We start from the raw sequence: 26,832 nt of genomic DNA on the forward strand, positions 1-26,832 counted from the left end.
TCTCCTATGATGTAGAAGAGGCTGGGTTGTTCCTGGGTGGCAAGGCTCCCTTCCAGATGTGCAGAAGCCGGAAGCAAGGCAGGGAGGTAGCAGGTGAGCCGTGAGTTGGGAGACCTGGGTCCAGATTGGCTGTGCCTCTGGCCTGCCCTTCCTCCACTTGGCTCCTTCTGTCCCAGTCAGCTCGTCTGAGAGGCCTGGATTGCATCTTAAGGATCATGGTCTTCGCCAGCTCTTCTCTGGCATTCCTGACCTTATATCACCTTTCAGTGGAAAACCTCAGAGGGTAACTGAGAAATAAATGGCTGTGGATCCTCTAACCCCCGCCGCCTCCCCCCCCCATTGCCACCACTTATCAGAATGCCACTTATGAGTCAGGGACACAGTCGTTTCCTGACACAGCAAGGCTAGCCGTGAAGCTGGGAAACCAAGAGAAATCACAGCCCTTGGCTTACAGCAATCCTGTCCTCTCATTTTGTCTTCCCCCACCATTCCTTCCTTCTGGATCTTTAATTATCTCATGCTTGTAGTTTCCCTGTTAACCTTATCTGAACTCCTTTGTGAGAACAAGGCGAGCTGAGGAATAGCTGCAGCAGCCTTCCTGGAGTGTTTTTGACTAATGTGCGAATGTGTGGGGTTCCTCTTTTCTCCCCCTCCCCCCCCAGGACGTAGGCAGGTCTCCAGACACTTTGGGCTGGGCCAGGGTTTCTCAGCCTCCGTGCTGACACTGACACTCAGGGCCAGAGCCTTCTCATTTCTCAGCATCCTGTGTTCCCCCCACTAGATGCCAGTAGCACCCTCCAAAAACGCCTCGGTGGCCCTTGGTGAACAAATGCTTATATGTGTTGTTTGCTGCTCGTTTGCTTCCCTCTGGCCCTGTGGTGTGTGAGCCTTCCCTCTTATCTTCTTTCCCCTTATAGCCCAGGAGCTAATGTGGTCCATTCCTAGTGTGTGTATCTGTAAAGTCGTACACAGAATCTTCATATAAGGTGGATGCTGGGACCTTATGGTATACTTGGTTGAAGTTGCCACCTCTTGCTGGATATCCTGGATGCCCATTTTCCTTCCTACCTTGGCCGCCGGCTGGATCGTCCGTCCACCCGCGGTCAGCCTTCTGTCAGTCCTGACCATCACATGGCTCCCAGGTTCTCTTCCACTCAGTGGGTGTCTGAAGAGCACAGGTCCCTCTGGGGCAGCCTTGTGTTTTCTTCCTGTTTTATGTTTTCTCCCCAAAAGAGGTAGTGATGGGGTTAGGTGATGGATTTAGAGTTCAGCGCCTGGCCCCCTTCTGTAGAAGAGCCTTTTATGGCCTGACTGCTAGGTAGTCTGAGCTGCTCTTAGATTCCCAGCTCAAGCAGTGCCCCTGCCTCAGCCTGTTTAGTAGCTAGGAAGACAGGTGTGTGGCCCTGCTTTGGAATGGATTTTAAGCTGGACTTACTAGTGCCTGGCTTGACAGAGAAATAGATTTTCTTAAACATTGCCCTGTTTCCCTTAAAAGCAAAACCAAAAAAATAAGATCCAGAGCCAAGTGTGTCTGAGAGCTGAGGGCTGAAAGCATATGTGTTGGGTGGCAGAGCCTCGGGTTCAGTCAGGGGACTGTGGCAAGAATGGGGTAAGCATTCAGAGAATGGGGGTAAGCATTCGGAGAATGGGGGTAAGCATTCGGGAACCTGTGAGCGTGGTGGGAATGACTCAGGGGCTACACATCAGGTTGGCAAGGAGAGGGCAAGGGTGTGACGAACGAACACGCCAGCCTCCTTCCTGGATGCCTTTATCTTTCCCCGGCACCCGGGGGAGCCTGCTGTCAGGGCCGATAGCAGCGTCTGTAAGGTTACATTCTCTTTTCTCTCCGCAGTTGGAGGCTGGCAGCGATGAGGAACGGAAGTTGAACCTCAGGTGAGCCCACTTGTGTTTGTTCTTAGGTCTTGCAGACAGGTAAGGAGCAGTGTTGTTGCGCTTGAAAAATCTGACGTTTTACCTGTGTGGAAGTGTCTTAATGGAAGCCGGGAACGTGCTGGGCAATGGTGCTGCATGCTTGTAATCTCACCCCTTGGGAGGGATGTGGAGCTCTGAGTTCGAGGCTAGCCAAGGCTACATGGTGAGCTACTGCTGTATGAGTTACTGCTTGTAGTACACACCTCGAATTCCAGCATTCGATGAAAACAGGAGGTTTGCTGATAGAAGAAGCTTGGGCTGCATAGCGAGAACTTGCCTAAAAAAACTTACATAGTAAGACCCCTATCTTTAAAAAAATAAAGAGCTGGGGATGTGGCTCAGCGACAAAGCCCTCGCCTATTGTTCACAAGGCCGTGGGTCCATCTGCAGCACTGCAGTAAGTGAAAAAGTTAGTAAGAAAACATACGTGTTCAGCTGCTCGCTGCTTCAGGTGAGAGGAAGCGCTAGCGTTGAGACACAGGGCCCCAAGCGTGCTCAGCAAATATTCGCTCCCAGCTCCGTAACTGCTTAACTTATCCTTTTGAAAAGGAGGCAAATAGCTCCTTTTTTTGTGCTCTATTTTCTTTTTGTTGTTGTTTTTTTTTGTGTGTATGTGTGTGTGTGTGTGTGTGTGTGTGTGTGAGAGAGAGAGAGAGAGAGAGAGAGAGAGAGAGAGAGAGAGAGAGAGAGAGAGAGAGAGAGAACAACTTGCAACAATCAGTTTTCTCTTCTGCGTGGGTACCACTGACAGAATTCAGGCCCTCAGGCTTGGCAGCAAGCACGCTGCTCCGCCCCCTTCAGCCCCTGATACATTTTCTTGCAGAAGTTCCTGTTTGTGTTTGATAATCACTTCACAATGCCCTCCGCTTTTCATCCTGCTTTCAACAAGTTGCTACTTTTGAAGTCAGAGCATGGTTTCTTGGAAGTAGATACTTAGCTTACTCTATTTGTCAGTTCAAGTGAGGTGGGCTTGTTCAGTTAGATTGTGACCAACCTGTAACTGTGCTCACTTAAAATGTTCTTGAGAACTGGAGAAGGCTCAGTGGTTAAGAGCACTGGCTGCTCTTGCAGAGTACCTGAGTTGGGTTCCCAGGACCAATGTGGAGATTCACAGCCACTTGTAACTCCAGTTCCAGGGGATCAGTCTCCCTCTCTGGCCTCAGGCACCAGGCACCAGGCATGCATGGGTGCTAAGGGATACATGCAGGCAAAATTCCCAGACACATGAAATAATAATACATTTTAAAAAAATTAGCTGGGTGGTGGTGGCACATATCTTTAATTCCAGCACTTACAAGGCAGAGGCAGGCAGATCTCTGTGAGTTCAAGGTCAGCCTGGCCTACAGAGCAAGTTCAGGACTGGCTCCATAGTTACTGAGAAATCATGTCTCAAATAAATAAATAAATAAATAAATATTCCCTTAAGATGTAGTCATCAGTTACTGTATTCACTCAGGGACACCAAAGTCACCTTGCTTTTCTTTGCCAGAACTGCTGGGTTCCTTGTCTTTGTCCACCTGAAGTCTGAATAATTGCTGAATATAAATATGTAAATGCAGCACACAAACTTTCAGGTATTTTTCTTTTTTACAAATGTATTAATTTGAAGATTTGTTTGTTATTTTGTGTGTATGAGTGTTTTGTCTGCATGTATATATACCACATTCATGCCTGTGTTTTGAGCCACCATGTGGGTGCTGGGAACTGAACCTGGGGTCATCCTCAGGGGCAACAAATGCTCTCAATTACTGAGCCAGCCCCTCAGGGATAATTCTTTCCAAAGAAAAGTCTCTTTTATTGTGGGAGAATCAAGATCAGTAATTGTTAAGGAAGGAAGGGTCTGAAATGGGTCCTTGATGCTGTTCAGTTCTGTGCTCCAGTGTTCTGCTTCTACTCTTGCAGAAGTGCTAGAAATACGTCCCGTCTGTCTTTGGTCTTGGTACGTTTGAGTGAAGGGAGGAAGTCTTCCTCTTTGACCAGGCCTGTGTTATTTGTGAGTGTGACATATGTGGGAAACCCTGTTTTGCAGAAATCAACGTGATAGCTACAGCAGTTGCCAGAGCCTTGTTGGCCATGTTATGCTGGATGTAGGAGAAATTGACTCTTTCCACCCTTGGTTTTGGGCAGCCCAAAACTTCCAAGGTTGGAGACGCTGACTTCTGGGGGCAGTAATGGGCTGCTTTTTGCTACATAGTGTCTGTGTGTAGGAGGAGGGCCTGTGGAATCTGGATGTTGGGTGCAGGCCCGGAACTGGGAGGAGAGCTCCTTGAGGGTGGTGGGGCCCCAGAGCCTCTGCAGCTTCCTGTGCCTTCCTGCAACCCTTCCCTTGGGTCAGAATTCCTTCTACCCTCCACCCATCCCTTCCTCTCTGGGCATTGAGCCAGAGAGAACATTGAACTAGCTTTGTCTTTAATTGCCCTTAATTAGCAGAATGCATAGTGCTTGAAGATGTTTGTAGCCAAGAACTTAGAAAGAGCCGTGATAAGAAGCTGTGTCTGTGGTCCTTTCTCACTAATAAGAGGGAAAACTGCTCAATGTGGAGCTTTCGGGAACCTGACAGGAAATGGAGTTGGTGTCTTAGTGGACATTGACATCTCTGTATTCCAAGTGATGAATCCCAAGCTCAAGTTCTGTGCTTGAAATATTCTGCAAAGTGTCTGTGGCATGGCCGTAGAAGCCTGTCACCCCAGTACTCTAGAGGCTGCGGCAGGAAGATCTCTGGTGCCTACAGAGTTCAGGGGAAGCCAGGGTTACATCACAAGACCGGCTTAGAAAAAAGACACACATGCACGCACGCACGCACGCACACACACACGGGCACCCGAGGCCCTTGGCTGTCCAGATGAGTCAGTTCTTTTGGACTCACGGGTAAAGGAACTGACAGAAGAACTTAAGGCAGCTCCAGAACCAGAACCCAGAACTCCCCTTGGCTTCATTCCAGCTCCTGGAATGTCACCCATCCAGGCAGAGCTGGGCCCTTTGCACAACAGGATTCCAAAGCCACTGTGGCCCCAGGGAGAGCCTCAAACTAGAGTGGGGTCCTGGGTTTTCAAGAAGGAGAGGGGTTGCTGGTTGGCTTCTGTGTGTCCTTAGCCTTCCTTTTCGTCTTCTTGACTCGCCTTGATAGTTTACCCCCACTTTCCAGGCAAAGGACACCATCCTGCTTTCTAACAAGGAAGTTCTGTGTCTAGGTTTGACCTTTGACAGCTGTTCTTTCAGACACTGCTCACTCCCGTTTCAGATCTCCTCTCTGTCTCCTAGAAAACAAAACAAACGTGGAATGGTGGACCGGCCAGGTGGTTTTGTTTGAGGCAGAAGAGTGGAGGAGAGATTTTTCTTTGCTTTGGATTGGCCCAGAATGGTAAACATCCATTATTCACTGTGCAAGGTTGAGGGAAAAACTGAAGCCTGCCATGTAGGGTGGGCGTGCTCCCTTAGCTCTCTTCTGTCTTTGGTTACAGTGGGACCTCTGTATCCTTGGGTTCTACATACCAGTGTCAACAACAATGGATTGAAGGTTGAAATGTTACAATGTTGCTGGCATGTACTTAGTCCTAAAGTCTTGCCAGGGTGCAGTTTTTTTGTTATTTTTTTTTAAACTCATTCATTTAACTCATTCACTAGGCAATCCAGTGTAGCAACTGTTTACCCTTATTTACATTGTAGTACAGATTGCCAGAGTGTGCACACCTGCATGCTTGTTTTCACGGGAGGAATCCCCCCATCCTGTAGATGCAGAGTGTGCACACCCGCATGCTTGTTTTCACGGGAGGAATCCCCCATCCCTATAGATACCGAGGGCAGCTGTGATGGTGTGCGCTTCAGGGTCATGTAAGGGATTAGACTGGCTCGTCTATTTGCATTACTGAATCCCAGTCAATCTGGGTCTCCCTGACTCCTTCCCATGCCTCTTGGGTATTGCCATTCTCTCTCCCAGTCCCCCACATCACTGTGTTCTGCCTTTCTTTCCTCATACTGCCCACATCCTGTATTTTGGGTCCCTGAGCTGATCCCCTAAGCTGTGTCTCTGACGGTAGGCTACATTTCTCAGTACCTGCATTCATCTCACATGTGGCTTCTCTGGTCCCAGAGAGAGCAGGTAGCTGTCCTCTTGTCTCTCTGTGATGGAAGCTGCCCCCTGCCACTCCTGCTGCAGCTCTCTGATTTTTGTCACATCTCTTGCCACCAGTGCCCTTATTACTGATATGAACGAGTTCTCTTCCCACACATGGTATTTGCGTAGTTGAAGGGGATGAAGATCGGGCTTTGTAGTTATTCTAAACATGCGAGGTAGGGGTTGTGGGTGATGAGTGTGTGAGGGCCTACGTCAGGTGAGTGTGTAGATCCCAGCCCCCCACTGTACCAAGCTCTTCCCCCTGAGAAGTCCTGCCTTTGCCTCTGTGGGGCTCGTGTGGACTGGAAAACAGCCTCCTGGGGCTGGTTAGTAGCTGGTGGAGAGTTCCTTATGTGAGATCAGATGTGTGCTTGTTGGTTATGTGTAACCTTAATATCTTTATCGGGTGTGACCGCAGGCACAGGAAAATGAGTGGCTCTGTATGAGAAGGTCACCAGTTGTGTCCTGGCTACATTTCCTGTGGGACGCTGGGACATCTGGGGTCTCACTCTGACAGCTTCTCTGAATACCTTTGGAAAGTCATCAGGCATTGAGACAAGGGAGATGATACCTTGTGGTGGTCCCCCAACCCCGTCGTGACCCCCCGGCCTTCTGTATATGCACCTGGCTGCTGGCCTCTTCTGGAAGCAGTGTGGTTAAGACCATGGTGTCAGTGAACATGTGGCCCTGCTGACAGTGTCTGCTGGCTCCCTCACTGTCCTGGGAGCCCCTCAGGCTGGCACAAGGCACCATGGTTGTGTGCCAGGTGGGACACTGGGGAAGTGACACAGCTGTGTCATCTCCAGAGTTTGGATCACAAGAGGGCTCTCTTCTTTGGTGTTTCAGGGCCACAGACATGTCCATTTTCTTTTGTTCTTGTCACTTGCCCCGTGGATGTCTGGGTCAGAGCAGCAAGCGTGACCATCTGGGTTCCTCTTGGTTTGGGAGGTGATCCATAAGCTCCCTTATCCCGCTTTCCGCTCTGGTCACACACTCTGTCACCTTGTGGCCTTGACTTGGAGTTGCCTAGGAGACTCCACTCTGGAGCTGCTGGGATTGTGGCTGCTCTCTGTCCCTGCCCTACAGTATCAGATTGGACTAGCATGTCCTGCTCTGCAGACCGTTTTGCTGGCTGCCATTTGAAAACACTGCTTGTGGCCTGCCCACCCGTTGGTCCTCCTCTGCTTTGTTCTAGGGTTTGTTTCAGAGGGTTTTCCAGCCTCTGTTGACATTCTGCCGGGTGAAGTCCTCTGAGTGTGGAATACCCCCTGTGTGCTCTGTGAGGGTGAGGGCTTGGGCAGTGTGTCAGTCACCTGCTGCTGAGGAGCAGCTTGCTAGAGACTTAGCAGCTGACTCGCTGGGAACTATATGTTTGTTGCTTGGTGGTAGCAGTTTGTGGTTGTGTGAGAAATCAGCCCTGCTCAGTAGGGTTGGAGATCCTTGAAGGCCTCTTCTGACTGACTGTATGTAGCCTTAGTGCCTGGTGTGCCCTGGGTGGCCTGTGGAGTCTTACAGGTCAGACTTTCTGTCTTATGAACTATGAGCTTGAACTATCCAGGAGCAACAGTTTCTTCTGACATTTCCCTCTACAGTTTGGTGACAGAGACACCTGTGTCCCAGTCTCTTGTCTGTGTCCCAGACAAGTCAAGGAAGAAGATAAACAAGTCCAGTAATGGTGTGTCACACTCACTAAGGAGAAAGGCACAGTGGAAGGGGATGCTTAGGTCACACTCCATCCTGCTGCTGACTTTATGTTTAGTGTCTCATTTCATCTCTGCAGAAGTCTTGGAAGGAGGGCACCACTCTAGGTTCTACCTAAATCAAACATGATGTAGCCCTCTCATGGGGTAACCAGGGCAAACCATGCAGAAGCAGTCCTATGCTTACTTGGAGCCTGGGTGTGGGCAGTGGGCTTGAAACAGCATTTGTCCTCATTCTGCTGTTCTGACAGCACAGGCATCAGTTACCCTCCTTGCCGATGAGACAAATTACTTGACAAAGTAACACAACGGGGGAAGGGTTGATTTTACCTCAGTTTGGAGGCCAACAGTTCTGCCATGGTGGAGAAGGCATAGCTGTGGGCAGTTGTGTGGCGGTAGGAGCATGGGGCAGCCTGCTCACATTAAGTGCCGGAAAGATGGTTCAAGGGGTAAAGGCACCTGCTGTCGAGCCCACTGACCCAAGTTCAATCCCTGGGACCCACGTGGTAGACAGTAGAACTCCTTCATGTTGTCCTCTGACTACTTCATGAAAGTTGTGCCGTGTGTTCACATGCACTCACACACATATAGGCAATAAAACATAAGACATTGTAACAAAATAGTAAAAAACATTTAAGTGCGATGTATTTGTTTAAATATCTGTACTTGTGGTTTTCTGTTTCATTCAGTGGTTTAAAATCTGGGAACTATGTTACTGACTGGGAAAGTGGATGTTTCTTGGCCGCTGCATCCAGTCATCAAGTTAAAAGACACTGGCAGGGCAGATTTACAACCAGCGGTCCAGGAACTGGAGGTGGAAAACAAGCCCTGGACTTTGACCTTGAATAAAGGATTGGTACAGAGTAGAGCTGTGGGTTGCGGGGGGGCCCCCCCCCCAGGGCGTGATTTTCTCTCTTGGCCTCATGGGGAGGTGGGCGGGGAGGCTGTGCACAGAGACCTGGGGTAGGCAGGCTTCTGAAGACCACGGGAGAAGGGCAGAGGATGCACTGTGGGATGTGGGAGATCGTAAGTGAGCGCTGGACTCCAGAGTCAGGTGAGTGCTTGGTTGGTATGTGTACTGGCTAATTATGGCTACTCTAGGAAGGTTGTTAGCACACGTTTTAATTCTAGATGGTGACACACGGCTGAAAGCTCTGGGACTGAGGAAGAATGTTGAGAACAGTAATTGGGAGCTGTGCAGCTGGGCGTATGGCCAGAGATGGGCAGAACGCTCCCAAGCTATTCTGTTGTGTTGCTGCAGCTAGTCTCGTGGAGGGTGGAGTGCTTGGGGCTGAACTCGGGCTCAAGAGTATACAACAGACATCCTACCACTGTCTCCTTTTACGAGTTTTCTTTTTTCTTTTTGAGTCCTTGTAGCCGTTGCTGGACTGGAACGTGTGTGGACCAGACTGGCCTCAAACTCAGGAGACCCACCTGTTTGCCGCCCAAGTGCTGGGACTAAAGGCTCACTACGTACCGCATGTTAATGAAATACCAGTTCAGTTCACTGAGCACATTGGCCGTATTTGGATTGTGCAGTAGGTTCTTATGCTAGCATGTTGCCCTCAGGGATAAAGAAGGCTGAGCCAGGTCGTCCTGGATAAGCCAGGTAGTACTGGAGACCGAGGCAGGTAGAGCTTCTGGAAAGGTTGTGCCACACCGAGCAGTGAATGCCGGGTGGGCTTCCCGTCACAGAAAGCCACGAGCACCTGGGACAACTGAGAGCATCCGATTTTGGAATTTCTGAGTTGTTTAAAAAATATTGCCTTCACATTCCTGTTGATTCTGGCTGGCTGGGTTACTTCTGCTGCCATAGAGTTTGCACACAATGCTCCCTTTATACCTCAGCCCTTGGTAAGGAGGCTTAGGGCCCAGCAAGCTCAGTGAGGGCTCTTGAGAGCCATGGATGGACATCTTAAGGTCTGCAGAGCTGTGTTCAGACTCACTGGGTATCTTACCTAAGGGGAAACAAAAGTCTTGCTCTTGTGAGCTCTCTGATAGTCTGAGCTGCCAGCTCCTGCCAGCTGGGTATGAAGGAGGGTTATGTGGCTCTCAGAAAATGTCTCTGGCTGTCCTACAATGCCTCTGGACATTCCTTGTCTCTGAGGGAAGCCTACGCCTCCAACCAGACAATGCATGGCCCAGTAGAAAAGACATTAGCAATTGGCCCCGCCAGCATTTTTCTTCCATAACCCCTTTCCAAGCCACCGTGTCCTCCAGAGAACCCTAATGTCCTCCCCCCTCCCCCAGGTACCCATTTGGGGCACGCGTTGAATATGTGTTTTCTTATACTCTGAAGGTGTTTGGAACCAGGCCAGGTGCTTGAAGGCAGAGAATAGAAGATGTCTGGGGCAGCGAGGGTTCTCTGACATTGAGCCACAGGAGGATGCCATGGAGAAGCTGGAGAGAACTTTCCATCCCTCCTCAGCCTTCTCCTGATCTGTCTCTCAATAGTCTCCATCCTTCTTCACAGCCTTAGTTTCCAGGGCTGTGAATCCATCTAAATGTTAAGGTGCACCTTAACTTCAGGACAGGCAGTCCTGCTGTCCTGGGAACGGGGCAGGTACGGCGCTGAGCTGGGGGAGTCTCCAGCCCCTCCTGCTGTCCTGGGGATGGGGCAGGTAGGGCGCTGAGATGGGGCGTCTCCAGCCCCTCCTGCTGTTGGCTCTACAACAGTTCGTTCTCCCAGCATGGATCTTTTGTCAGCAGAATGGCATTGTAAGAATTAGGTGTAGCAATGGAGGGTGAGCTCTCGAGACTGTAAAGCACCCTTCATGGTCACTCTGGGATGCTGAGAACTTCTTATCTGGCAGATTAATGACTGCACCACAAGCCAGGAGTTTGCTTCAAAGCCTTCCACATTTTCCAGCTTGAGTGTGTGTGTCTACTCAGTGGTCAAGGTCTCAGAAACACGAGAAGCCTTCCTTGAACACTTGATCAGTGTGTCCTCGCTGCTCCTGCAGTGTCTCTCCATCCCTGCTCAGTGAGGAAGGACGGAATGATGTCTCCTGTCCCCACAGCCTTGGTGGTGGTGGCAGTGGGCAGATGATGTAACTGGGCACATGGAGGCACTCTGTAGCCAAGCCTTCCTAGCCTGGAGGTGTCTCCCCAAGCCATGCTTTGGTCTTTGCTGTGCCTTCTGCATCTGGATGCTTGGAAGGGAGTGGGACACAGTGTGTGTCCTGGCTTCTTGGTGATACTGCGTGGGCCCCCAGAGCAGGTGTGTGCAGAGGCTGCAGCTGTGCCACCATCTGGAAACCCACTGAGTTGAGACAATCGGTGTGGGGCACATTGATGGGAGTGAGTCCCAGCGGTAAAGGTGTGTGTTCCTGCATGAGCTGAGTAAGAAGCGTGTGATTCATTCACTCCTCCAGTGAGGACTAAGTGACCACTGGAGCTGGGAGAGGCTTCCGGACAAGGGGCTCCTGCTCAGCACTTCTTCCCTCAGGGACACTGGTCCGGGTCTCCAGCTCTTCCTGGGTCACACCCGGCCAGGCTCCCGTTCTTAACCTGTAAATTAAGGCTTTCAGCATCTCCAGCTCTCCGGGGTCAGAGATTTGCTTTGGCTTTGCAGCTTGGCCTGCTGGGACACCTCGTACCTCTCACAGATGCTCACAGAAGTACATGTGAGTCCCTCCATCTGCCGTGCCCCAAGCTGAGGGTCACCAGGCACCTCAAGTAGCCATAAATGTGAGTCAAGCTTTTTTTTATTTTTTTATTTTTTTGGATGTAAAGCTGCTTTTGAAAATGCCTTGTTAACTACCCGTGGCAGCCGCCCACGACCCTGCCTGGTGGGGTGGGTGGGGATTTGAAAGAAAGCTATGCCCTGCGACCTCCTCCTATATGTGGTTTTGACCCAGGATGGGGTCCTTTCATTGGATTTTGGTTCTTGGTGGCCAGCTGTTTTCCCTCCTGGTTCCTAATGCTCACCAACTGCTTGTTCCAAGGCCTGCAGTAAAGCCCGTGGGCGTGCCATGACTGCAGAACCCTCAGCTGCTTCCCTTCTTCTGAATGGACCCTTTTCATTAGGAAATGCTGGGACAAGGGCCTTTTTAAGCCAAAATATCAGAAAAAGGCGAGGGCCACAAGAGCCACTTGCCCTTTGGGTGGGACCATCATCAAGGAGAACTCCAGCGTTGCTCTGGGAAGCCCCACTGCCTCTTACCAGGCTGGCCTGGACTTGTGGACAGCGGGGCCTGCAGGCACCGTCTGTTTGAGCAGGATTACCACAGACGTGAATGCCGCTGCCATGGAACTTTATCTTTCCGACTTCTGTGTCTTCCTTCGGCCAACCCAGTACCTCTGCCGTTCAGAGGTGTCCAGTTCACATTAGTACGTAAGCCGCAGCCGACTCGTTCCCCCTGGGAGCTGTTTCGGATGGCAGTCTGTGTGTGTGAGAGAGCCGGGGCTTGGGGGTTGAAGGTCATGTTTTCCTCACTGCACAGTCTTCCCCAGGGTAGCAGGCAGTGTCTGCTGACCAACTTGTGCTGCCGAGGTAAAAGCCTGGAGCAAGGCTGTGAGGCGAGCTTGAGACTTCCCAGGGTAGTGGAGGAGGAGGAGGGTGCAGCCTCTGTCTGTATCAGACTGTCTGTAACTCTTAGGACTAAAAATCTCTTGTAAGAAGGATTTGGTTTTGTTTTTTGGGTATTTATTTATTTATTTATTTAGTCTACTATCTGGGATGGGTGATTGGTAGATTGGCATGCTTCCTTGCCCTGGGTATCCAGAGAAAGGTGTGTGATGTTACTGACATTGATGTCTGAGAGGGTTCCCTGGAGGGGCCTTGGGGTCTCAGGTCACAGGGTGACAGGTCATAGGATCTTGAGCTTCTTGGTATCAGGAACTCAACATAGAAAACCAGGTGCCAGCTGTGTGTTTTGGGCGGTGCTCTTCAGCCGCCTCTGAACACCAGACTCTGTGTGACAGCAGTGGCCCAGGACGCAGCCTAGAAGCTGCATCTTGTCTGTGGTCTCCCATCCTTTCCACAGCATCCTGGTCTTAGCCCGGGGGTCATCTTGGCCACTGGCGTTCTGCTATTTCCTGTATATTTCCAGGACACAGGACCTTGCAGCCCTCAAAGCAATGGGGCTCCCTGCAGCATTCAGGCTGGCTGCTGACAGTAACTGAGGTGGTGCCAGGGTCCTAATGAACCCCATGGGTGGAGGGGAGGCCCCTTCTTATCAGACAGAGGAACAACTAACTTCAGAGCAGGTCACAGGCGAGCGCAGTCTGCTCTTCATCATTGTCCCCTTTTTTTCCAAAGGAAGTACAAGGGAAACCAAGGGGAATTTTGGCTCTTAGTTTCCAAGGCAAAGGTCACTGTTCATGGTTGGCTGTTTCCAGTTTGCTCTGGTTTCTGGTCAGTCTGAGGTGTTGTTTTTTTGTTTGTTTGTTTGTTTGTTTTTCAAATTCGTGAACAAAAAGAATTGATGTTGGCCTTGAAAATCAACTTCCGCAGCTGCTTTGCTCAACTGTCAATTGTTTTAAGTTTCCTGGGCTCAGCTCTTGGAGATTCTTGGACAGGTGTAATGGGGATCTGAATAGTTCTGAAAGCTCCATTGTAAAACTGAGTAGGAAAGGCGTGGGGATGGGAATCTGCAGCAGACAGGAGGATACTCAGGGTGCTTACAGGGTGTCTGCTAAGAACGTCCCTCTTCCTGGATGCCTGTCTGTATTCCTGCCTTCCTAGGTGCAGGCAACAGCTGTGCACAGGAAGGTGCGCCGCATGTGCAAATATTGTGAAGATGATCCTCCTGTGTGGGTCTGTGACACTGGGTGTCACGTGGCCTGTTGTCAGGTTGTCAGGGTTCAAAGGTCTGTACTTGAGAGAGCCGAGCTGAGCTGCATTCAGTCTCTTTTTACCGTGAGATGTTTTCTCAATTTTTGTTATGACTTACTTCTTTTTAACTTACGTTAAAATGTGCATGGTGTTTTGACTGCATGTGTGTATGTGTAAGGGTGTCAGATCCCCCAGGACTGGATTTGCAGGCAGTTGTGAGCTGTTGTGTGGGTGCTGGGCATTGAACCCTGGTCCTCTGGAAGAGCAGCCGGGGCTCTTGACCACTGAGCCACCTCTCCAGCCCCTTACTGTGAGAACTTAATGGGGAAAAGTTCAGATTTTATTATGAATCCGCTGTCATAGAGGCCAAGTTATCTCAGAAGCTGCTGGTCTGCATACAAGTTTAAATGGTGTTTTCTTAGCATTTAGGATGGCATGCTAGATTTAGCTTGCTTTGATAGCTAGACTGGCTTGAATTCACATTCCTGACTTTTAAATAATTTATTTTATGTGCATTGTTATAATGGTGTTAGACTCTTTATAACTGGAGTTACAGATAGTTGTGAGCTGCCATATGGGTGCTGGGAATTGAACCCTGGTCCTCTGGAAGAGCAGCCAGGGTTCTTGACCACTGAGCCACCTCTCCAGGCTCTGAAAGAAGAAAATCATTAACCGAATTATAAGTGAAAGTTGCAAGAATGTGTTCTGTTGTTTGGTTTCTTCTCCGTCCTTTTGTGCATCCTAGCCTTACTGCGTGAGGAGTGTGTGTGTGAGAGGCGTGTGTGTGAGATGTGTGTGTGTGTGTGAGGTGTGTGTGTCTGAGGCATGTGTGTGAGGTGTGTCTGAGGCATTTGTGTGTGAGACATGTGCATGAAGCGTGTGTGAGGTGTGTGTGGTAAGGCGTGTGTGTGAGGTGTATGTGTGTGTGAGGCATGTGTGTAAGGCGTGTGTGAGACACATGAGGCATGGGGGCGTGTGTGTGAGATGTGTGTGAGATGTGTGTGAGGCGTGTGTATGAAGTGTGGGTGTGAGAGTGTATATGTGTAAGGGGTGTGTGTGTATATGTGAGGTAGGTGTGTGTGTGTGTATCAGCGACAGAGAAGGGTGTGTGAGTGTGGGTGTCACTAGGGATTAATCCTAGGGTCACTGAGCTATCAATCCCCAGCCCTTCTTTTTTTTTAAAAAAAGTTTTCTGTTTGCCCAGGCAGGTCTTTTAAGCAATAGGAATCATAGGCCTGACCCTCATTTTGATGCTTTTGTTGTTTTATTTCCTCCCCGTTCCCCAGACAGGGTTTCTCTATGTAGTCTAACTGTCCTGGAACTCGCTCTGTAGCCTAGATTGGTCTCAGACTCACAGAGATCCACCTGCCTCTGCCTCCCGAGTGCTGGGATGATAGGCATGTGCCACCAAAGCATCATTTAACCCTGAGAACTGCGGCTGCCATCATCCCATTGCGTGTCGCATGCAGCCTGTCCACCCTCAGTGTCCCCTCTGTAGCGCGTCTTGCCTGTCTCTCTCGAGATCACTAACTGGGCCCTGCTTTGTTCTTCTAGCTTGAGCGAGAGCTTTTTCATGGTGAAAGGAGCGGCGCTCTTCCTGCAGCAGGGGAACAGCGCTCAGGGCCAGCGGAGTCTTCAGCACCCTCACAAGCATGCAGGTGACGCAAGCTTTTACGTTGGGATCCTTTCTGTGCTGCAGGAGAACCTTCCACAGCGGGAGGGGAGTCGTTTTCTGTGTCTGCAGCCAGGGAAGCAGAGCATCATGGGTTTGTAATGACCAGCCTACTTGCTGGGATGCAAAGATTCCCTGTGTGTTCTCTGTCAGTTAACATCTCAGCTTGGACAAACGGACCAGCGCACGTCCCAGCTGTAAGCTGTCCCTTGAAGACAGCCTCCGAGGTTCTTCATAGCTCACCCGAATATTCGAAAATCCCTCGAGGAGGCCGTGTAAGAGCCTTTGACTGCATTGAATGTTCATGTGACGGGATGTCTTTATCCTATTATAGAAAGGAAAGGACAGAAGTAATGGAGTGGGGACAGACTGGACAATAATGTAGGTCCAAAACCAGACGAGTAAAATGCCCGTCAAGGACCAAGGTTGGATTTCTTAGACTACGTGACTGTAGAAACGAAGCCAAATTAAAGGTGGAATTCAAGATATACACAAGGGTTCCTTTGTGACAGTCACTGTCTGGAGTCCTTCTGAGGGAGGCTGCCGGGGTCTGAGTGTTTACATGGTAGGGAGGCCGCTCTGTCTTCCAGGAGAGCTTGGATGAGACTGGACAGCCGGGCATTGCCTCACCCCTGGGTTCACTTTGTTTGCTTGGCCTCTACTTACCCAGCATCTTCATCTGTTAAATGCTGGAGCTTAGCCTGTGTTTTAACATACTGATCCTGTCAACCACGATTTAGGTCTGCTGTCATTTAAGAAAATACGTGTCCTGTACGAGGAGGCAGTGTGGTGTGTGGAAACGATGTTTGATTTGGAGCATTCTGGCAGTCAGCCTGCGAGCCCAACACTAGAGGGTAGAGTAGAAGCAGGATCATGAGTTCAAGGCCAGCCTAGGCTACATAGTGTATTTTAGGATACCTAAGTCACTTAGTGAAACCATTCTGTTAAAAATAGACAAACAAACAGGCCTTTAATCCCAGCACTCAGGACACAGAGGCAAGCAGAACCCTGAGTTCATGACCAGCCTGGTCTGCGGACTGAGTTTCAGGACAGCTAGGGCTACACAGAGAAACCCTATCTCGAAAGAAACAAACAAACAAACCACAAACCACCATGCTTTAGAACCAGACAGACCTGGCTTCTGTAAAAACCTTGTTTTATGATTTCCTGAACAGACAGGGTATACTTCTGAGCTTCAGTTTTCTAATCTTCATAGCAGGCATCCAATGCATCGGATAATATGGAAGTCACTAATTATGCAGGTGGCCAGACCCAGTGGCCTACACCTGTAATCTAGGAAGTTAGACCTGAAAATTATGACTTCAAGGGCAGCCTAAGCTACACAGCAAGAACCTGCTTCAGAAAGCAAACCCAAACCAGAAGAACAAAACGTTCTCAAGGCACTGGGGAGATGGCACAGTTGGTAAAGCCCTTGCTTCAAGAGTAGGCCCTGATTCAGATCACAGGAACCCGGGTGTGGTGGTGGAGACAGGTGGGTCCTGAGCCCTCGCTGGCTGGCCGTTAACCGCTGACATGGCTGATGATCTCCCAGTGACAGAAAACTCCTGGTGAGCCAAGATTGTCCTCTGGGCTCCACGGACACACAGATGTGTAGTGCACAGCACGCACCAACTTTTCCAGTGGGTGGCAATTGTGATAAAGATCCAAGCAGCCATCATTTCCACGTCTGCTGGTATCTGTAGCATATTACACAGCAGCTCGAAGCTCAGGTTCAAGTGTGGAATGTGTCCCTACTGTGAGTGAGCTTGGGCAGGAAGTATGTAGCCATTTCGTATCAGACCCTGAGAAAGCTTATCTGAGTGTCCCTTGAATGCCCGCAGGCAGGAAAACAGTCGCTGGCTGATTGGGTCTTCTGTACTTGAAGACTGGGAGGAGTGGTGAGCTTGGGAAGACAAGCCACTGGCTGGCCTGGGATGGCCAGCAAACGGCTTTGCTATGTTCCCTCTCCCTGTTACCTCTCTGACCACCATGGAGAGTAATCAGAGGGTTAAATTCTGTGGGGTTGGGTCAGGTTCAGTTGGCCATTTGGTGTAGGGTCTCGCACTCCAGGCTTCTGCCCTCTGATCTGTATGTGGATGTCAGGCTGGGATATCAGCAGTTTAATATGTGTGAAATGCCTCTCTCATTTGGACATTTATCAGACACGGGAGTGGGGTTACTTTCATCTCTGTGACTTGGGTTGGATGGTGGGCAGATCCAGGCAAAGAACCAACCCTTGGTGGCTGTGTAGGCTCTTAGAGAAAGCAGAGCAGGGAATGCCCAGTGTGAGCTGGTATCTCAGAGCAGCTGTTGAGTCCCGTTGCTGCGAGGATCAGATAGGAGGCACTGTGGCTTTTTTTCTGTCTTTTGCTGATCTTATTTATTGTGGGAAGAACACTTAGCACGAGCTATGTCCTCCCGACCAAGGAGCAGGTTTCTAAAATTCTAGTTTTCTCAGAGAGAGGAAGTACCGTTTAGACGTCACACATCCATCCTTTAAAGGACAACATGCTATTGCAGCAGGCACGGTGGCCGTGGCTTTCTGGGGCATTTGCTTATATAAGCAGCGCTGTCCTTCCAGAGCTCCCAGCGTGGAGAGTGTTTCACAGTGTTACTGCTTCACTTTGTCTCCAGTTTTTGCAGTGCTGGGCACATATTGGGCAAGTGCTGTACCATGGAGCTGTACCCTCAGCTCCCTAGAGTAGAATTAAAACAAACAAAAACTGTAATTGGGTTTCTTTGGCGCTCTGCACACGGTTGGAAAGGACGATTTTACTGAGTTATTCTTGCACCTTCATCCAGGTGAGGGCACGCAGGCGTCAAGGCCGGGAAAGGCAGGACAGGGATATCTCCTTTAGCAGCACTGCATCCCGCCCCAGCAGCCACGCCCCTGCAACACCCACCCATCCCTCAGTGAGCTTGCTGCCTGGCCCTGCACACTCTCCAGACCCAACCCCAAGGTGCTGCCCACTGAAGCTCACTTCCCACCCTAAGAGGATTGTGAGTTTGAGGCCAGACTAGACTATGTAGACTCTGTGCAATAAAAGGGAATGGAGCAGGTCTGGGAAGGGAGAGAGCTCGGTGGTTAAGGGTGCATGTTGCCTTTACAGAGGACTCAAGTTCAGTGCTCAGCATTCTTGTTGGGTAGCCCACAGCCGCCTGTAATTCTAGTTCTGGAGGATCCAATGGCCTCTTTTGGACTCTGCAGGCATCTGCATGTAGACATACACATAATCCCACTACGTGTACACATTTTTTTTTTTTTACGTCTTTAAAAGATAAAAACCACTTTCTCTGGCTGGAAATGGTAGGATGTAACCACAGTCCCAGATCCCAGGAGGCTGAGGCAGGACATTTGCTGCTTTAGATGACTGTCTCTTCTCTTAGCAATGAAGAAAAAGAACATGTTAATTATTTCTTTTTTATGAAAAGAGAATGATAGATTGTTTTCCCTCAGAAATTTCTCTGGATACCCAGCATGCACTTGTTGTCACTGGTCAGATAGACCCCTCCTCCCCGTCCACCGGGTACAGAAGTGACATCTGGCTTATGTGAAAAATGCCCAAGAGTTTGAAGAGGACACGTGACGCTCAGTCTTTTTCCTCATAGTTCAGCCCTGGGCAGACACCTCCGTGGTTTCTGCCTCCTTGCTAGGGAATATTTGCCTGGATGTGGTAACATTCTCCTGGGGACCCATGTGTGTTTTCCAAAGTCTTTGTTGAAGGTGCTGCTGACCACTGTGTTGTCCCAGCCCTTGGAATCGATCTCCCGTTTAAAGCTGTCCTTGTTGGCCTCACAGGTGATCTGCCTCAGCACCTTCAAGTGATGATCAACCTCCTACGCTGTGAAGACAGAATCAAGCTGGTAAGAGCTGAGGGTAGTCTTCAAATGCAGCTCGAGCCCTCCCTCCCCCCCATCGCGATTCCTCTTTCTCTCACACTGTTGATCAGCAACCAGGGTGCTGGAGTGCCACTCAGTGATGGGGCATCACTGGGTGTGTGATGCTCTGGGATCTATGCCCAGCACCCCAGAGGGGCCAGGAGAGACTTCAGAACTCCATGGCATCTGTGGATCTATGCTAAACATGAATGTAACTTGTACATTTCAACTGTCCCCAGTGCACGCAGTTGGCTGTCCCCTGTGCCAGGCGCATGCTCTCTCTGGTCCTACTCACAAGCACTTGGTCTTCATTTCGTCCCTGATTTGTTGATGGGGGTCAAGAACTAAAGCCCTTGGTCTTGGTTTGGTGGACAGAGGAAGGGAGCAAACCATCGAGGTGACCCCTTGTCCACAGGCTGTGCGCCTTGAGAGCGTCTGGACCGACCGTGTCCGCTACATGGTTGTGGTGTACACCAGTGGGCGCCAGGACACCGAGGAGAACATTTTGCTGGGAGTTGACTTTTCCAGTAAGGAGAGGTGAGTCTCAGGATAGCATTTCCCATCAGAGCAGGAGATGGGTCCCTGTTGGCAAAAGGCTTTCCTGGTGTGCTGGGATGAGTCTCTCTGGAAGATGGGGGCCACCAGACTCTGGGAACAGGACGTGCTTTTCCAGCTCTCACTCCTCTGCCACTGTGATCCTTCTGGAGAATGCACGCAGCAGGAGAGGAGGCGTGGGACTGCTCTCTGTTACTCTGTATTTACCTGGGTGGTTTACAGAGAAGAAGGCGTTTGTCTGGCTTGCTGTTTCAGAGACTGCACATCTAATGGGAGGCCTCTCTTTGACCATGGGGTTGACATCACAGTAGTGTGAGAGATCAGATGGCGAGACAGGAAGCTGTAGGGAAGCTAGGCAAAGCCAGCATTAATTCCTTCTGAGGGTGGAACCCAGTGCCTTTTCCACGAGGTCTCTGCTCGTAAATGTACCATCTCCTCAGTCCTGCAGATTTGGGAACCCAGTTTCTACAGAGGTAGAGATTGGGGGGAGCCCTCAAACTTGTCCTACACAGGGATGCTTCCTGAGGACATTACAATGACAGCATCAAAGGACAAGCTGGAGTCAGCCAGGGGTGCCTCCCAAACAGACGGCCTGCATAGGGATGTGTTGGTGGGCCTTGTATGAAGTGCCATGTCTGATCTGCCGTAGATCAGTGTTTGTTTTTGACAGGTCCTTTAAGGCTTGCAGTTCCCCAGGACTGGAGGCTGAGTAAATTCCATTGCTACCCTGGCGTGGCATGAAATGACGCAGGTGTAGGAGGTCATTGCAAACCCTAGATCTTACCCTACTCATTGCTAAGTGGATGGGTTTTTGTCCTACCCTGTGTAGGAGGCCCCAGGTCTGCCGAGACGTACAGCACACATTGAGCTTAGCACAAAAGACCATGTCACCACCAGGAGAGCAAGAGACTTAGCAATGACACGGTGCCCGGCTTTGTGAGAGCCCAAGTAGGTGACTGGTGCCAAAGTGGGCGGCATAGTGAGGTCAGATGTGTAGGGCAGCAGGTGGACCCAGATTGTGGTTCAGGCTGGGTCAATAGCAAGAAGAGTTCCAGAGGTCACATGACCACAGTTGGGTCGTCTTGTGGCTAAGCCCTGTGTCATAGGCTGGTGACCAAGACTGCACTGCTTACTGCATGTGAATGAAAACAAAATAGGGGGTAAATGCGTCTCGTGGCGCCTCGTCCCGTGCCTCCTAGCACTGGGAGGGAGTTTGCTGCGGCACAAGTCAGGGAGGAGCTGCGTCTGTGGCTTCGCGCGCTGAGGGATGATCTGAAGACCAGCCAGTGTGCTAGCCATTGGGAGAGCAGTGTGGGAGCTGTGGTGTGCTGTGGAGGTGCCAGCTGGGAGGTGTTCGCAGTGTGTGTGTGTGTGTGTGTGTGTGTGTGTGTGTGTAACTCGTTATCCCCCTACTTCAGCTTTCCAGACTCGAGCATTAGTGTGTGGCAGTGTCAAAGTTACGGTTTTTCAGCTGATGTCCTAGCCCTGTAGGAATCTTCCAGGGACAGTAATTTCTCCATGCTGGTAACCTACTCCAGCACTGAACGGGGGGTGGGCCTGTCTCCTGTAGCCTCTACCCCGTGTAGCAGTAGTTTCTTGTCAGACAGCCAACCCAGTAATAATGACACAGAGACTTATTAATTATGAAAGCTCAGCTTTCATAATTCTACTTTCATAATTCTACTAGTTCTTGTAACTTAAATTAATGTGGTTTTATTAATTTGTGTTCTGTCCCATACTGCCCATCCTGCTTCCTCCTTGTCTTCTCCCGTCTCTGGCATGCCTAGATTCCATCCTCTCTCTACCCCGAAGCTCCCATACCTCCTGCCTAGCTGTTGGCTATTCGGCTTTTTACTATACCAGTCACAGCAGTACACCTTCATGCAGTGTACAGATCCCCCAACACCGCCATTTCAGTCCTTACTACAGAAGCCTCACGGGAGTCCACTCTCCTCTGGTCACCTCTGCTGATTGTGTAGCAGAGCAGAGTGCTGTCACCTGGCTCATCCTGTGCACCCCGTGGGTAAGGGCCTGGTCCTTATACTTTAAGGGCTCTGAGAAGCTGAGTTGAGTGCACCAGGGTCACTCAGGATGTAGCTGGGCAGGACTCAGGCTCAGCACACCCCATTTGCATTAACTTTTCCTCAGGGGATGCACAGGAATGTCCAGTCATCCCAGACAGACACCAGTGACAGACCTAAGGATGACTTCACCAAAATCCAGTTTGCCGAGACCAGTGAGTTTAGTGGGCTTTCTCACAGAGCCTGGTGAGGGGATATGTACATCACCTCAGAGTCCCCCTCATGGTGCATGGTGACCTTGTGGGCTCTACATCGCGTAGGCTGCTTTCAGTCAGCCATCGTCTTCTTTGTAGAATCCGGCATCTCCCAAGTTCATGTGTGGAAGGGGCACGACAGCAAGGATCCCTGGTGCCAGTCTCCTGGTCCTCCCCAGACAATTCTTGTTGCTGAAGACTTGGCTACCACTGCACGGTTCTTATCTGGTTGCTGAAGTACAGGGGCAGAGTCAGAGAGTGGCAGCTTGTGACCAGGGAAACAGCGTCGTCCAGCACCGTGTCTCTCCTGATGTTTGCAGAAACCAGTGCCCGCCTTGTGCGTTCACTTATTAGGGTACTTATGTGTGCACTTGTTAGCCCTTCTCCCATGCTAGGAGTGCAGTTCAAGGTCATGGAAGGGTGTTAGCCTCCAGCTGCAGTCTGCGGGCTCCTACCCTCATTCCCGCCCATTCTGATGTGTCTGTCCTTCCTTGCCACCTCCCAGCATTCTAGCTTTGGTTCTCATGAGTCCCTCTCTCCCTGTGGTCATCTTGCCTGGGCTGTGTGTCCAGTGTCTCCAGCCTGACCATACGGTCAACCCCAGGGCAGTTAGAGGTCTCCACAGATTTGGAGTGAAGAGCACTGGTTGCTCTCCCAGAGGTCCTGAGTTCAGTTCCCAGCACCCACATTACTGCCCACAACTGCTTTAACTATTGTCCCATGAGATCTCATGCCCTCTACTGGCATACAGACAAAACACCCATACATGGAAGATAAGTAAAAAATTAAAATAACTTTTAAGAAAAATAGAAAGGGGTCAAGAGACTGGTACGAACTGAAGCCTTTTCCGCACTGGAGACAGAGGAACAGGGACACATGTTCTCTGTGTCCGGGTATATCATTAGGGAGGGGGTGAGTCAGGACAGGTCTGGCCTTCTCAGCTGCTTCTGTAGCCCTGAGTACCAGACTTCTATTCTCCCTGGGCCTCCCCAGCAACCTGCCCCACCAGCGTAATGATTCTCTTCCGGAATTCTTGCCATAAGATTTGTTTTTGGGGGGTACAGAAAGTGTGAACCCCTGAGAGAGTGCATTCTCATGAGTTCCCAGTGAGAGAATGTGTAAAAAGGCTATGTTGGAGCTGTGGAGCTGCAGGTACCTCCTTAGGCCTTCTCAGGACTGAGTTAACTTCTGCTTCCAGTTTAGGGACACTTTGAGTACCATGAGCTGGTGTGCCACCCTCCGTCCACTTTTCCCCGCATCTGTAAAGATCTTCCAGAGCAGGCTCTCGGCTCAAGCCTGTGACTCCTCCCTGCACCTCTGGGCTGGCCCGGGTCCAACCAGCTGCTTTGTTCTTGACCTACAGGGACCTGCAACCTGCTCCCTTCTCCTGCAGTTGCTCACACCTACTTCCTCCTTCAGGGCCGTCTGTCACTTGTGACAGTAGTGCAAATGCAGTTTCCCTAACCAGTCCCTGCCTCACTTCTCGTGTGTGTCACGCCAGAGCCATCGTTACTGTCCTGCTCTGTTGGGAGTTGCATGGCAATGCCGGAGAGTCATGGTAATGACAGCTGTGGAGATGTTCCTGAATGCATGGAACTGTTGCCGTTATTGTCACAGTCACATAATGCGCTGGGCCCTAGTCCTCCAGGGACATCTGTCCACTGGTGTGCCAGTCGGTCATCGCTTCTTCCAATTGATAGAACTGTCTCATGGACAGTTTCAGCCTCTGCTTCCCCTGGAAGGTTCCAGACCTGCTAACACATCCTAGTGTATGTACCCAAGCAATCTCTGTCACTTTGGGGCATCTAAAGGATGCTCTCTTGGCCTTGACACAGTTGTGTAGTCTTCAGAGCCCTGTGGGGCTCATCACGCATCTCATTTTCCAGCCCCCAGTGCTGATGGATGGGCAGGATTGCGAGAGGGACAGTGGGCATTTGCCAACCCGGATACTTAGTCTAGTTTAATCTGGAAGCCTTGAAACTTCCTCCCCACAGATACTGAAAGGCAGGATGGTGCTAGGTAGGCAGAACTCTGGAGTGGGGGTTGGTTCTCTGAGCCCCAGAGCGCCTGTCACTCAAGCACAGGAGGGAATAACCCCACCCCCACATCCCATCCCATACTCTTCCCTCACCACCACCCCGCTCCCAGAGCCGTAGCCCTGGAGAGATAGACTTGGAATTTCTGAGGCCCGTGGGGCTGCCCTGGCACGGCTGCAGCAGTCTCTCAGAAGCCAGCTCTTTAGATGCCTGAAGAGTTTTCATCACAGTCTGAGGAGCCCCTGATAAACCCTCCTCTCTGTTTATCAGTGGCGCCGTCTCTGAAGTCGGTGAGTATCATTTCACTGCTAGGATGGGCAAAACAGAACCGGATTGAACTAGTTTGTAAAGTGGCAACCACACAAAAGGTAGGCAAACAGAAGCCTGAGTATGAGCATGGTGTGGGGACCTCCCATCTCCTGTTACCCAGGACAGAAGCCTGGGAGGGGCTGTCACTACTTGCCTCGGCACCGCAGTTGGTACGACACTCTACCAGTTCACCCCACCGTAGTGGGGGCCAGTGATCAGCTGCTTGCCCCAGGACCCCAAGAGCCCCTCTAGTTGTGGAATTACATCCACACCAAAACAGTTTAGATGCTTTCTCGCTCCCTCTAGAGGGGATGCTGTCAAGCCTGTGTCTTCTAGAACCCAACAGTGAGTGGACACAGCCTGGGGACCCCTCTGTGCCAGGCCAGGCAGTTTTAGCCTGGAGCTGCTTGGCAGAAAGACTGAGGGAAAACCACATGTCCACGGGTAGACACTGACTCCGATGTCTTCTCTTTCCATGTAGCAAAAGCTGCACCATTGGAATGGTTCTTCGCCTGTGGAGCGACACCAAGATCCACCTTGATGGGGATGGGTACGGAAACACCTTTAAAAGATACTTTTCTGGGGGCTGGAGAAATGGCTCAGGGGTTCAGAGCCCTGGCTGCGCTTACGGAAAACCTGGGTTTGATTCTCAGCACCCACGTGGCAGCTCACAACCACCTGCAACTCTTACACACTCTTTAGGCCTCCATGTGCAGCAGGCATGCACTTGAAGCACAGACATACGTGTATGCAGCCACACATAGACAAACATTTTTTGAACTTCGTTATTTCCCTGTACACCAAAGCACCAGCAGAGCCCAAGTCTGTGGATAGCCTTGTGCATTACGTTGATCACCTCAGAGGCGTTGCATTGTCCTGGATATAGGGATTTAGCTCAGGAGACACCTCTGCAGGCGCATCCCACCAGGTCTGCTGCAGTGGAGTGTGTTTGCTATATTGTGTAAATCATTCTGGGCCCTCCCAGAAGTGCACAGGTGAGCGAGACACCGCAGGGTAACTCACATTTGGGGTGCCAAAGGTGCAGCAGAGTTCCAGGTGCCGCTCTGTGGCTGCAGAGGAAGCATTGCCACCCAGCCTGGGCAGGTTGGGGGCCGCAGGATACCACCTGCGCTTACTCCCGGGAAGTGCCGTGCACAGGGAGAAAAAGTGAGACGGGAAGCTGTTCTTGCAGTAGGACTCTGGGCTGAATAAAGATCTGCTCAGTGGAAGTGCTGGGATCGTGGGGGTGTTTTTAAGGCGGGGTGTGGCTCGGTGATAGGATACTTTGATCTCAGCACCACTTTAAAAAAAAGTTTTTTCATTAGTTTTATTTTTATGTGAAAGAGAAACAGGTGAGTGTGTGGCGCTAAGTAATGCTGGAAGCCACCCTGCTCACACTCAGCTTGGAAACAAGCCCTGATGAGCAGGAGTCTTCTCTCCTTTTGCCCGTCTAATGTTGCATATCCGCTGTCCCTTTTCGGACAGCAGGAGGCACACTGGTCCCAGATCTGGGGTGGGGCTGCACCCAGAGTCTGGAAGTGACTGGACTGAAAGCTCATGCCTTCTTTCCCATTTTCCGTCCTCAGCGGGTTCAGTGTGAGCACAGCCGGCAGGATGCACATCTTCAAGCCCGTGTCTGTCCAGGCCATGTGGTGAGTGTGCTTCGGGGGACTTGGAAGTCCTTAGAAATAGTTCCAACCTGACAGCATGGATAGAAAAGTCACTTCTGGTCAGGAGTGTGCGTCTATGTGTGTGTGTGTGTCCATGTTTCTGTGTCTGTGTGTTTAGAAACAAATCATGTGTCACATAAATAACCCCTGTAGCTGTTGGAGGTAGTTGATGCATGTTGGGCACCAACACCCCCATCCACTCACAGAATACATTCATTGTCCCAGAGGAAGCCTCCCCCTCAGCTCCCCGACCCCAGAAGATTCTGTACGTTCTGTGGCTGTGAACTGCCCTGTCCTTGGAACATCTGTATGAACACACTGGGTTACTTGCCTTCCCTGTGTCGCTCTTCCCCCTGACTGGGTGTTCATGTTCGCTCGTGTTGTGGCGTGAGTCAGTCTCCTCTCTTCACAAGGCTGAAGAGCGTCTGTCAGCCTTGTGTCTACCCTGCCGTCCCTGCATGCTTGTTTCTACCTTTGATTGTTACTGTAGATGCTGCCACTCAGACTATTCCTGGATGCTTAATTGGTTCGAGGCTCTGCTTTCAGTTCTTTTGGGGTCTCTACCTCTACAAGTGAAATTGCTAGATCCTGTGGAGAATTCTTTTTGTTTGAGACTTGGTCCAAGGCTGTCCTGGAAATCACTGTGTAAACCAGGCTGGTCTCGAACTCACAGAACTCAACCCACCATCACTTCCCAGTTCTGGGATTCAAGGTGTGTGCCATCAGATCCCCCAGTCCTGTGGTAATTCTGTGTTAACCTTCTGGAGAGCCACCACGTGTTATCCGCAGCAGCTACCCAAGTCCCCCAGCGAAGCTCTGGTCTCTGCAGAGCTCCGTCTACATCATTCTGTTTTATTTGTCGATTGCCGTCTTAGTGACCTGTCAAATAGTGTCTCAATGTGTGGGTTTTA

The 26,832-nt window shown here is 50.6% G+C and overlaps 1 protein-coding gene across 1 annotated transcript in view; it reads left to right on the forward strand.

Annotated features, from left to right (window-relative positions):
* Window positions 1–26,832, forward strand: part of Ssh1 (slingshot protein phosphatase 1) — a 52,091-nt gene that overhangs the window by 2,940 nt on the left and 22,319 nt on the right. Inside the window, exons 2-7 of the mRNA XM_038345540.1 lie at window positions 1,853–1,893; window positions 15,080–15,183; window positions 18,997–19,061; window positions 19,492–19,613; window positions 24,733–24,801; window positions 25,838–25,903. Coding sequence (XP_038201468.1) covers window positions 1,853–1,893; window positions 15,080–15,183; window positions 18,997–19,061; window positions 19,492–19,613; window positions 24,733–24,801; window positions 25,838–25,903 — 467 coding nt within the window. The remainder of the gene's footprint in view (window positions 1–1,852; window positions 1,894–15,079; window positions 15,184–18,996; window positions 19,062–19,491; window positions 19,614–24,732; window positions 24,802–25,837; window positions 25,904–26,832) is intronic.

Source organism: Arvicola amphibius, chromosome 10 (assembly GCF_903992535.2).
Source record: "Arvicola amphibius chromosome 10, mArvAmp1.2, whole genome shotgun sequence".
Lineage (NCBI taxonomy): Eukaryota > Metazoa > Chordata > Mammalia > Rodentia > Cricetidae > Arvicola > Arvicola amphibius.